General features: G+C 35.8%; 1 protein-coding gene across 1 annotated transcript; it reads left to right on the forward strand.

Moving 5' to 3' along the window:
• The first annotated feature begins 51 nt into the window (after positions 1 to 51).
• Positions 52 to 2,876, forward strand: LOC127938957 (actin-related protein 2/3 complex subunit 5-A-like). Its single transcript, XM_052535891.1, has 4 exons — positions 52 to 333; positions 1,178 to 1,250; positions 1,841 to 2,017; positions 2,111 to 2,876. The coding sequence occupies exons 1-4, from the start codon at positions 194 to 196 to the stop codon at positions 2,171 to 2,173; spliced, it is 453 nt and encodes a 150-aa protein (XP_052391851.1). The 5' UTR covers positions 52 to 193; the 3' UTR covers positions 2,174 to 2,876.
• The last annotated feature ends 10,047 nt before the right edge of the window (positions 2,877 to 12,923 follow it).

Consider the following 12,923-nt stretch of genomic DNA (forward strand, 5'->3'; position numbering starts at 1 on the left):
GACCGGTGTTCCCGATAGAGGGCGTGCTATGCGGAAGTGATGGAATCCACCACTGACTACCAGACAGACAGAGACAGACACAGTAGGCTGCAGGAGTCGCCAGGCTGGTTTAGCATAGAAGACTGTCAAGATTCCGTTCATGCAAAACATAGCGGTTAGCTGAACATCAGACGGGGAATAAATAGCCTTCATCATGTCAAAGAATACGGTGTCCGATCGTTTCCGTAAAGTGGATGTGGATGAATACGACGAGAACAAGTTTGTGGACGAGGAAGAGGGAGGTGAAAACCAGCAGGGTCCAGATGAGGCAGAGGTGGATTCTCTCATCAGACAATATCCTTCTTTACTCACCGGCCAACATGTACATGATCGGAAATAGTCTTACATTTTCTTTTTCTCTTACATATATACTCTTTGTGTGCTTTATCTTTGAGTGGGTAATTATTATATCAGTAATGGATGTAATAAGCTAATTAAATATTTCCTGGGGAAAAAAATTGCATAAATAATTGCAGCAAAAATAAAGTACAATAGAAGAAAAGTCGATTTAATTTTGTTGGCAGTAAATTTTACGTCAACATTTCTATGCACTGATTTGCTTTTCATAATTCATGAATTGCCCGATACACCAGCTGTCCTGCAGATTTCTGTACATCAAAGACTCCACACAGACAGAACTGTGTTCTTTGCACAGTTGTACTCATTTACATTTATTTTACTGGACAGGCACGGATCAGACGACATGCAATATTGATAGGGTTGTCTATACAGTAGAACAGTTTTTATCTTTATACTTGTCTAGTTTCAATGTCCTCTCGTGCTGCATTAGCTCATATTCACATCTCTGAAATGTCCAGGCATGCCTTAACATTCCAGACATTCTTTTTAACAAAAGTTTCTAACATATTAGTTTCAAACTGTGTGGAGGTTATAAATATTAGGTTCTTCTGTCATTTGAAACTGATGCATTATTTAGTACAAGGAAGTTGAATTCATGTCCTTATATGTCAATTTTGGAGTACCCAGGGCCTTATTTCCTGTTTCTAATTCCCCCACCCCTTCCCCTTTTCCTCAAATGCAGCATGTCCAAAGCATCTGGCTATTGTAAAGCCACATGTATTCATGCATGCATAGATAGTTAAATTCTGTTGGTGTTTTTCTTAACTCCACTCTTCAGAGGGAACCTTATGGGTGCCCTGCAGGCAGTATTAAAAAACCCACCAATCAACACCAAAAATCAGAACGTCAAAGTGAGTCATGCCACCTTATTTCCTAAAAGTACAGTGATTTTCCACCCATGTCATATGAAATCATAGCATTTTGTTGTCAGAGTCAACAATTTACTATATAAAATTGTATTGAAAATGTTGCATTGTTGATTTTTCTTTACATTTGCGACTTACAAATGAGGACAATGGAAGCAATCAAAAACAACAAATGAGCAATGATAAGTGCTATAACAAGTATCAGCTTAAAATAATTGACTTTTTTTTGCTCATTTCAAAGTTTCATTCATATAAAACAACACCTGTAAACATGCAGCTAACTTCTCTGTTAAAGTGTTTTCAAGTTTTGAAGCCTTGAAATAAGTTTCAAAATCATTCTTATTCTACACTGACTTCTAAAAATGCAAACAGCTTCTGTTTATTTCCCACACGGTTCTGGGACTATGCATGTTTGGTAAGCAAAGCAAGTACAAAATTCCACAGAGAGCACAGCAATAAATGCACTTGCACAGATATCCCCCTTTTAATAACGACATTGAGTATAGTGGGCTTAACTATAGTGGGCTTGAAAATCAAAGTTGCTTTGATGGATTTTTCTGACATTCTGGATGTAGGATCGCGCTGAAGGTCTAGTGTTGAAGGTGCTCAGCTCCTTTAAGAGCACTGACATAGAGAAGGGAGTACAGTCTCTGGATAAAAATGGAGTAGATCTGCTCATGAAATACATCTACAAAGGCTTTGAGCGGCCGTCCGAGAACAGCAGCGCTGTCCTGCTGCAATGGCATGAAAAGGTAGGTTTAAAAAGTAGCAGTGTAGTAGCAATGCTGTAATAGCAAAGCATGTGTGAGGTCACTAGTTAAATTCTTGCTCTGTATTCTCCTCAGGCTCTCTCTGCAGGTGGAGTGGGCTGCATCGTGAGGGTCCTAACAGCCAGGAAAACAGTGTAAACTCCTACGGGTTAGCATAGCGCTCATAAAAACACAACCCAGCAGTAGGAAATCCTGCTGGGACACTCAAAAACAAAGTGAAGATTTCCCGCAGGGTGCTGAAGAGGTCCTTTCATCTGATTTCAATGCATTTACCCTCTTCTGTTATATCACTCTTAACTCACATAGTCAAAAACGCATAACCATACCATCAGTCGTACGCTAGATTTATTGTAGCTTCTCAGGAATACTTTTCTATGCTCTTCTGTATTGTATTCATCAACCTGTTTAAATAGTCCTCAGCAAAATCTGTTTGATTTTCTTGTCAGATGGAGTCCTCTCAGTAATTGTGACTTTCACTAATGCTGTTATAGAGTATTAATGTCCTGTCTTAATGTATCTGTGCCAGCATTCCCAAAGCACTTACTGCTGTGGACCATTGTTATTGTATGTGTCAGAATGCACATGTCTGTATCCAGTGTGTGTCAGCGGGCATTTTTAAGCCAATCATGATAAATACTGCCTCAAAGCAGATCATTACTGATCCAGTCTGATCTGAGACGTATCGTCTGATCAAAGGGACCTGCCTCTACAATGCAGTAATACAGAAAGACAAAATGCAAACACTCAATAAACCAAACTGGTATATGACTGCCTTACAAAATATTTCTTTTTTATGTTTGTGCTTTTGTGATTGATTGAATAATAAAATATGATAAATATAGTCTTGATTAATTGATTTTTACATTTTAAATATATATGTAGAAATATTATGATGAAAGCTCTATTCACAGTATCTACCGTAAAAACCTTGCACTATAGATTTCACCTTTGCTTTGGTAACTGTGTTTTTTTGTGTTTCTTGGGTCAAACATTATTTTCTCTTGTAACTAATATTGTCAGTGAAATAGTATTTAACCTATAATGCTGCCTCCAATATACACTACCATTCAAAAGTTTGGGGTTGCATTACATTTGTTTTTATTATTATTCTTAAAAAAAACATTTCTTAAGAAATCTCTTATGCTCACTGAGGCTGCATTTATGTGATCAGAAATACAGTAAAATTGCAATATTGTGAAATACTACAATTTAAAACAACCATTTTCTATTTTAATATATTTTAAAATGTAATCTATTCCTGTGATGTCAAGGCCGATTTTTTCAGCAGCTATTACTCATGTTCACAATTTTCCAAGATTCCTTGATGAATAATATGTTTAAAGCAATATTTATCTAAAAATATTTTGTAACATTGTCTTGACTGTCACAACATTGCTATTATGTGCATAATTACTGATTGACCATACTCTCTTCTAGAGTAAAGGTAGTGAGGTGAACGTCCTTTTCATTTTTACTGCAGATGTGGATCAAACCCAAACCTCATCATTATGTTAAAAACACAAAATTTAAACCAGTCAAACCTTCCCCATCTCATTTTAAAGAAATCAATGGAGGGGACTGATTTTCTTTCATACTGTGTGTGTGTGTGTGTGTGTGTGTATATATATATATATATATATATATATATATTCAAGCAATTCCCAATAAGTTAATAGGTAGACATTTATGCAAATGTATTCTTTTAAATCACCCATAGTCCTGCTGTACATTCTGATGAAGGATTCTTGCAGCCAAACCACTAACCCGCCAGCGGTCTTAAAACTGGTTTAAAGTGAAGTCTTGTCTTGAAGTCTGAACCTCAGAGAGCAGCGTTGTCTGTCTGCAGGACTCCGCAACCGAGCTCTTCCTGCCTTAAATGCGAAAAAAGAGACGAGCACAGAATCTCATCAGTGAAACTCTTTGTATACTCACAAATGAATACTATTATCTCTATCACAGTAAAAGCATTAAATACAGTCTGACTGTACCTGAACAATATGGCCTAGCAGGGTCCAGTTGAAAACTACTGGGACAACAATTACTGCGCTCTCCTGAGGATGATGAAAATGCATCATAATTGGAGAGGGATATATATAAATTTTATATAAGCAAATTTATCAGTAAAATCACAATATTATATCAACTAACCCTCACCTTCTCTAAACCTTACCAAAACATTTTTTTTTTTAATTTTTACATAAAGAAGGAGAAGAAGAAGACACAAAGAAAAGTAAAGGGAAAAAAAATTATAATATGATTTATTCGTCATTTCCCACAAGATAAAAAAGTTGAGCAGAGACAATAGACTCGTTTACTGCATCGTACGCCAACCAAAATAAAGGTGAGAAGTGAAGAAAGGGGCAATGTTATTGTGAAACATCACCCTTTAAATCATTACATGATGTATTTTTGTTGGTGGTTCATGTAGAATGTTAAAGTCAGTTAAGTTTGCTTGTAAGATTTACCATGTAGCTATACATGGTAGAAGAATTAATGAACATATCCTGGTTCGCAGTTTGAAACTGGCCACCTGTCAGACCACAGCACATAAATGATGACATGTTAATATTAAGTCAATTGGAAAAGGTGCAAGGGAATAGTTTAGTTTGCCATTAATTCATCTGACGTCAAGAAGTAATTATTTTTTTTCGACACTAGATGTCACCAAAGCAATATTTAAACATTTCAAAATGTTTTTTGCAGCATAATCATAATTATAAATTCTAACTCTAAATTGCAACACGTTTAAGTGTTTCTTACCTTCAAAATTTAAATACTGTACTTGGTATAAAGCCCTTTTCTTTTGTTTAAAGTTTTTATTTAAATAATGAACCTAAAAAATTTAATAAAAAATAAATAAATAAATAAAAAACCAAGGTCAGGATATTATTTTAATTGCTCTTCCTTTCCAATACTTTCCAACTACTAAAAGGAAAGAGGAAAAATATTATTTTGAAACCCAATTAGATTTTTGTAATCCGTGATTACAAGGGTGATTTATTCTCCCACAAACCCTATCAACACACGTAACCACCCCACACCCACTTAAAATAAATAAATAAACAAATCTTGATTTTTGTCCACTAGAGTGCGCTATCTGACATACAAAACTAGCATCACATAAAACAACATTTATTAAAAATGATGCAATAGCAGATATAGTATGAAGTTAACAAATAAAATGTTAACTTATAATACTTTCATTATTTTAATGTTTCTTATATTTTTTTCTTATATTTTTAATTACAAATAAACTAAGCGTGCGTTATAGCTAAAATACATACCACCGCTAATGAATGGAACAAAATGAATGCAGCACACAACAAGAATCTATTGAATTAGATACTGAATTCGAGTTTAATATCAGTAAACTATGAAATTCCAATAGTCACATACTTGGCATGATAAAGCCTCACCTTTAAGTATTCAATTACTTGGAACTGACTGATTAACTCTCTCAGACTGTCCTTTTTTTCCATGTTGACACAGGAGTGTTGATTTTGAGTCTCTTTTGACTTAAGATGATGGAATGGAATGGAGGCACAAGGTTTATGTTGGATATGCCCACTCATCTGCTGGTGGCTGGTTTGAATCAGGGCCCAGCTCTAGCAGGCTGTCTGTGCTGGTTGATGCTAAAGATTATGGTACCCTAAAATAATAGTAGGAAAAAATCAGAAACCAAATCAGAAATTGTACAAGCCACACATTACTACCTTGCCATCCAAACATGTACATTTACTACTTAAGGGAACTGGGCATTACTGATGTGATCTGTTGTGAGGGTTTTAAGTATTGCTTTTGCAGCATAATTTATCTCAAGGACCAATAAATCACATTCCCATCTATCTATCATTTATCTATCCATCCATCCTTCTGTTCATCCAACTATCTGTCCATCCGTCCATTTGTTTATACAGCCATCCATCCCATGAATGAAAACATTTACATTTACACACTATAAAAGGTTAATGTGAAACCCAAATCAAGTCTCTGACACAAACTGAGATTTAACATTTATTTTAGCAGATCTGAATCACTGTTCTGATTTATGGTGCTTTTATACCCCTTGATACACTCAGGTTAGTGCTTCAGTGTTTATAGAACATTAAAAGCTGTCACCAACCGCCTGATGGACATCAGCAATAGGAACCAAGTGTTTTCAAAACATTCGAACATGATTTTCATCCCAAAAGAGGACACATGACACACCAGCCCATCCTTCTCCAAACACAAACTGAACAGCAAAGAAGCCCCCTCAGCTCTGTAATTCAATATGTCTAATCCCGGAATCATATTGTACCTAATTCCCACAGAGACCCTCTTTGTGTCCTACTTCTAGTGTCCAGTGCACATGATCAAATGCACATAGATATTCACTGATTACCGCACCCCAATTGACACAAAATTGAGAATTGAGAAGTGGTACTGAGAAGTGGTACATTCAATATTAATTCTGAAATGAAAACTGAAAATACAAAACAGAACTACACAAATGAAGAGAAGCAGGTATGGGACATGAGATGAGTACCACCCTAATGATGCCTGCAGGAATGTTGTGTGTAGCCATCGTGTGAATGACCATCAGTGGCAAGATAAAACCTCTCTCTGCTGTTTTTTTCTAAGCTTGCCATTCTGTGCTGTCTGCACATTTTTCAACCCAGTAATGACGCACCCCACAATGCTTTGTTTGGCACTGAAAGAGGTACGCAGAGTGCACAGGCCATTGGATAATGAAGCGGGCAATACTGGCTAGATGTTACAAGCAAGCAGAGGGAGCCCTGTGGCGCCGACCTAAACCCATAAACCAGAAGAATCTGTTCCCTTACAGGAGGCAAGCTTTTGTTTAATTTAGAAAATAATATGCTTTTATTTAAATTGTATAATTGTCTTTTAATTAATTTAGAGATTCAAATAAAAAGCAGCAATTATCAAAGTGGAATTTGAAATGTTAAAAATCCATATATGAAAAACCGTATAAACGTTGTAATAAGTCATAAACAGCTACAAATTTGCAAGCAGTGCTGTGGTTATAGATAATGAACTGTTAGTGATGAATAAAACATGATGGCTGGTATATTATCCTTAAGAGGCACTAATTAAAATGTCTGTAATAAAATGAGCTTATTAGAGTGAATTAAGTAAGCAGACCAACAAAAGGATTTATGGCAGTAACAGTGTAAATTATATATGCGGTACGTTTCTACAAATTATATGAGCTTATTTATTTTGTTTAGCCAATGTTGGAGGAAAATCGATGAAAAACCCATGGTCAAAAATATAGCCAAACAAACAGAGAAAAAGTTTTGTAATCTGGCTAATAGACTACATTCCATAATCTTTATCTAACATTTTTAAACAGTCATTGTTGTTATCACATACCCGCTGCTGCTTTGTGTTTATAATAACTCTTTTTCAGGGGAAATGCGTGTCATTCCAGTTGCACAGAACCTCAGTCGCACACTCACTCACTGTACAATAACTGTCATCCATAATACTATCTGGTCATCTGTAGCATTCCTTCAACATACATGCGAACAGAATAAATCTTCTTAAAATTTCCCATTACCCTCTTTTTCAGACAGGAGATGGTGGACGGCTAACACTGTGGTGAACAGAGGGGCAGCTTCTTTCTCCAGGGTAACTAGGAAACAGTGTTACATAACCTGGATGTGAGGTGAGGAAGAGCGATGTGCTGATTTACAAAGCGAGTAGGGGAAAGGAAAGACCATAGGTTGCCTGGGTTCACTAGGCTGTGGCCTTCTTCCACTGAATGAAATACACAGCATTATTCATGGATGCACACAATTTCTTTTGGTAGTGTTGCAAATATAAAGTACAGTCAAGTGATTATTACACATAAATACATACACACACAGTGTTGGGTTGGGCTGAGCTGGGTTGTAGTCTGTTTCTTAAATTACATGATGAAAATTGCAGTCAGTATTGTAATTTGATTACTTATTTTAGGCAAAGTATTCCCAACTACTTTTATATTACTTGTGACCTAACTTGTTAAAGGATTTGAATGGGATTATTGTTATAAATAACAAATATATATAGAAATCAAATATATTCCATTCTTTGTTATCAACATCATGAAATGAATTAAAAGTAAGTATAATCGGATCATGAGCATTTTACAATGCAATATAACAATTACTATATATATATATATACATACACACACACATGCATATATACACACACACACACATACACAAAATAGTTTTATCATAACTGCGGTGAAAATGATTAACTGATTAACATATCCTGCTGTAAAACACCTTCCCATAACAAGTACTGTAACTTGTATGGGTTTATATATTGCATAACACACAAAGTTCATCCTGTTTTGAAGGTGCCGAGTCACATTTTTTGTGAGTCCATCTCCTGTCTCAGGCTGGAATGTCAAACAGGAACATTGCATATGTGGGAACAACACTCAGTGAGCCTGTCGCCACCAGTCCCACACTATTAGTGACAACAAGGGATGGAGAACAAACGACCTGAGGGAAAGATACGGTTTCCTTCCTAACATGTGTCTGTGGGTTACAGAGTAGTCATTTACAACACAAGCCTACAGAACATGATCTAATTTTCTCTGATTAACTCTGAAGGAGCGGATTAGTCACATGTTTTTACTGTAAGCATTTTTATCAAATGGAGGTTGTTCATTATCAAGGCAAATAGAACTCATGTGGAACGTCTTTACACAGAGAAATAATTATTTTAAACCCATACACATAAACAGACCTTCTGATGACTCAAAAGTTGAAGGATTGGCTGTACTTGTGAAGAACAAATTTTTGTAAATATTTTCATAAATACAAGGAAGCATGTCAAAAAACCGACTTGTTTAGAGTAGACATTTGAAGTGCTTTTCATCACTCGAAAAAGCTCCCAAATTATATTTTGTTTTAAAGGGAGGTCATAAGGGTTTTCGAAAAATATATTTTTTGCAGTTGTAAGTTATCCTTCAATGTAAACAGTGTGCAAAGTTGTTAATCAAAAAATGTGCATGATAAATAAATATATTGTCTCTCATAAGAAAGAGTTGATTCTGAATCGCCTTAACGAGTCGTCATATTTTCGAATCTTCTGTCTGTTAATAATACGTCACAAGGTAAACACATTAGCATAATCCCATCCTGCCTGCGGAACAGTCACCAACAAACACTTCCACTAGTTAGTGTGTTACCATCAGTTCGAGAAGACGCTGTGTTCTGTGTTGTGAAAGCAAGTTTGTTTTGTTTTCATTGCCGAAAGATGATAAGGTGTAGACATCACGTAAAGTACCACATACAAAGTTTAAACTTCCTACTGAGAAACATCAGTTGTGCTTGCAATGGAGATGGCATTTTTGAAAATAAATCAAGATAAAACAGGCTACATGATATCTTAAGATATACTGGCAGCTGTGTGTATGAATGCGCCCTCACAGAGCTGGTGCTGATGTCCTCTGCCAGCACTACTGTATATGCCTGAAATACAAACAGCAGGTTGAGATTCTCTCAGCATTAATTTGCTTAATGTTTAATAGAATGACAAAGCTCAAAACTGTGTGCATTTAAAAGCTGAACATCTTGACAGAATAGAGAACTGGCATTTATTAACTTAATCTCTTTTCTCCTTTTCCATGTGTCCTTGAATAAACTCTCTTTTTTTACTGCCTCATACTTTTGAGGCCCTTTCTCACCCTCTTTTCTAAGCCTTCCATCCTTAAAAGAGCCCCCTCGAATTGCTTGTTTCTCTCTCTCTCCACTTCATTTCCTTATTTTCTCTGGATTTACTCAACATGAAGAAATGATGTTCTAAATTATTTACACTTAAGTACAGCAAATAGTTAATAGCATATAGTCTATAAACTCCCTATATAATAAATTTCAATATAAAGAATATCACTGTAATTTTAATTAGCTCATATTTGGCTGATACTTTTGTCCTTGGTGAAATGACTTTGTGTGTCTTTTAATGCATCCCTGATTTTATGTGTGCTGTTTTGTATTCTGAGAGTAAGCAGCAGTCAGCACATGGCCTTCAAGAGCTCCATGTGACTCCGTTCTGAGGGCAAGAACAGAACTTCAGAATATCTGTCTGTCTTTCTTTCTTTAGACAGACAGACAGATGACCTGCTACATCAGTGCGCACATACTTTGCCTTTCAGTGCTTTCAAATGGAAAGGAGAAACAACTCTGAAATTATAATTATACATCCATAAAACACACAGCTCTTTGCTGTCAATCAAGATGTCATCTAAGCTTATGAAGGGTATTTTTATCATCTGTGAATCACTTTAGGAGACATATAGTGTTTGCTTGTTATGAACATGCAAGGAAGCCATTGCAGCACATGTGGGCAGCAAATAAAAAGTGCAGCAAAACTATTAAGCAGAGGGGAGATGTTCAAATACTGTAACATCACACACTCCAGCATTCTCAGGCAATTAACAGTGAGAAACATGTGAGCGTGGTCAGTCTTCCAAGAAATATGCTTTGTTTTTGGAATACAGAGGGTGGAGGTAGACATAACAAAGCACTGTGTGGTTTACCATGGTTGTTTTTTATAGCACTGTACCAGATTTGGGTTAATGATGGTCAAAGGAGAGTGCTGTATCAATGTACTTAGATTTGTGAGAAATTACATTTTTACAGTTCAGTTTAAACATCTGGTGAAAAAGACTAAGAATCAATAACATTGGCAAAAAAACATTTAACATTTGTTGCTTTAGACCATATGGATTCGTTTTTTTTAAAGCAAAAATCAAATACTATTTGTTCAATACGTTTTAATACAAATGTTAAGTAGTGATCATCTTCTATTCAGAGCATAACAATGACAACAAAGACTAGCATGTCTTTTATAGTATTAGCATTTTTAAAATGAAACTTTTAAAACGGTTTGCCCTATTTTAAACCAAAGCACAAATGTTCCTAAGTCATGGCTCAACAACGGAAAACAAAGCACATGTGTGTGCTTACATTATTTGACTGTCTGTATTTGTCCTCCATTAGCAATCGGCTTAATACATGACAGGTTTGTATAGTGTTGAAAATGTATGTGCTTGAGTGTGTATGTGCTTGTAGGAGTTATTAAAAGAGATTTGTTTAAAACATGACATTTGATGAAGGACAGAAACTTTAGAGAGTCATGAGAGAAATTTGCCTATGTGAACAACATTTTCCATTGAGAGAGAGAGAGACTGAGGGAGGGAGGGAGGGAGAAAGACATCATAAAATGATTTCTAAATGATAAAGCCTGTTTAGAGAGTCACTAATAATAGAGCAGATATCAGCACTACAAAGTTTTTCTGAACTTAATGAGCATGTGCAAACAATTAGCACACAACTGAGTGTCATTATCTTTTCAAAACAATCCAATAATCCAAAAGTGAAGTCAGGTCCAAAAAACTAAATGCACTTTAAAAATAAAGTTGTTTATGTTGTTCTATGCCAATGAAATTTTATCATAATGTGTCCCTTGCTTTGTCTTACATTTTTCAAAATTCAAATAAAACAATTCTATATTTTTCCATTTGTAGATTTTAAATGTGAACTCATACTTTTAAACCCCATTTATAACCTACTGTGCCAATAAAATTAAGAAAAATAACATCTCATCTCTAGTCAATAGTAATGTGTTATTGGCCATTCAGTTCTCAGAGAGTGCATATTATGATCATGAGACCATTAGAAGTTATCTTGCTCTGATATCTGACACCTCTCTTCTACCACTACAATATGCAGTGTGCATTCACAAATAGGAACGCAGGCATTCATACGAGAGTCAGCCTGCTCTGTTTTTCTGGTCCTTTTTTAAGGCAGCAGCTTTACATATTCACAAAGACTATGCAAATGTCTTTTCCATTACTAAAAAAAAAAAAAAAAACATTCCACGCGTTCATCCAATCAAAGATACTTTGGCCAGGAGATATAAGGGGTCATAGAGATGTGGCAGCCATCCAACTAGTCGAATTCTGGTTAAAAGTTAATCTATTTTATTGACACGGTGCCCAATATTTGCTGTTAGTCTGGAGCCGGATCAATCAGAGGGACTCACATGTTGCACAGTTTGCACAGATATTACCCTGAGGCGGAGGCTAAGCAGTTCCAGAGTTTAGGTCTCATTCATAACTCAGCAAAAACAGGTAGCCTAATGGTACAGTTAAATGTTCATTACCTGTATAATTCAGCTGATGCCCTTTAATGCTGGGTTAAGCATGAAGGCCACAAATCTCATTACAAAAATAGTCATAGAAAGCAGCATTAAAACTCTTTCAAACCACCTCCTGCATGCACTTCCGGCTGTGCAAAGTAACACAATCTCAGTCAGTCAGTAGCTATCTAATGTATAATGTATGGTTATGAGGAGCAGGATTTTGGACCAATGACATTTTGCAGTAGTGACTGGTTACCCCTGACACCATGGACATAGAAACAAGATTTACTTGAAGGAACATTTATTGTTTGGTGCTTTATCATGTCAACCCATTGCTAGATCACAGTGTATTTATTAAAATTCAGTGAGTAAAATGCATGTCTCACAGTATGAATTATGCCTCATTTTGTGCTGATTGTTGAGGAGCGACATGATTTACAATGAATGGAAAAATAAAAACAATAGGAATAAGAATGTTTTTGACTTTGCCAGCAAGCAACCACTTAGAACACCTTAGCAACCACACTGCAACCGCCTGTTATATTAGAATTAAAAATCGTTACTTATTCCTTTTAATAATCCATCTAACGTCCTTATAGAGATGTTTTTTTTTCAAGGGTGTGTGGGTGAACAGGACCTGAAAAACAACATAAAAGACTAAAATGTTCTTGAGTGTGGCCTCACTCTTAATCAAAATTCAGGGCTATGAGGAGTAAAGCTATTATTTCCCTCT

The sequence above is a fragment of the Carassius gibelio genome, chromosome A20, assembly GCF_023724105.1.
Source record: "Carassius gibelio isolate Cgi1373 ecotype wild population from Czech Republic chromosome A20, carGib1.2-hapl.c, whole genome shotgun sequence".
Classification (NCBI taxonomy): domain Eukaryota; kingdom Metazoa; phylum Chordata; class Actinopteri; order Cypriniformes; family Cyprinidae; genus Carassius; species Carassius gibelio.

Coding starts and splice junctions, on each gene's coding strand:
- LOC127938957 (XM_052535891.1), top strand. CDS start 194: ATGTCAAAGAATACGGTGTCCGATCGTTTCCGTAAAGTGGATGTGGAT. Junction 334..1,177: donor GTGGATTCTCTCATCAGACA/ATATCCTTCTTT, acceptor TCCACTCTTCAG/AGGGAACCTTATGGGTGCCC. Junction 1,251..1,840: donor CCAAAAATCAGAACGTCAAA/GTGAGTCATGCC, acceptor TTCTGGATGTAG/GATCGCGCTGAAGGTCTAGT.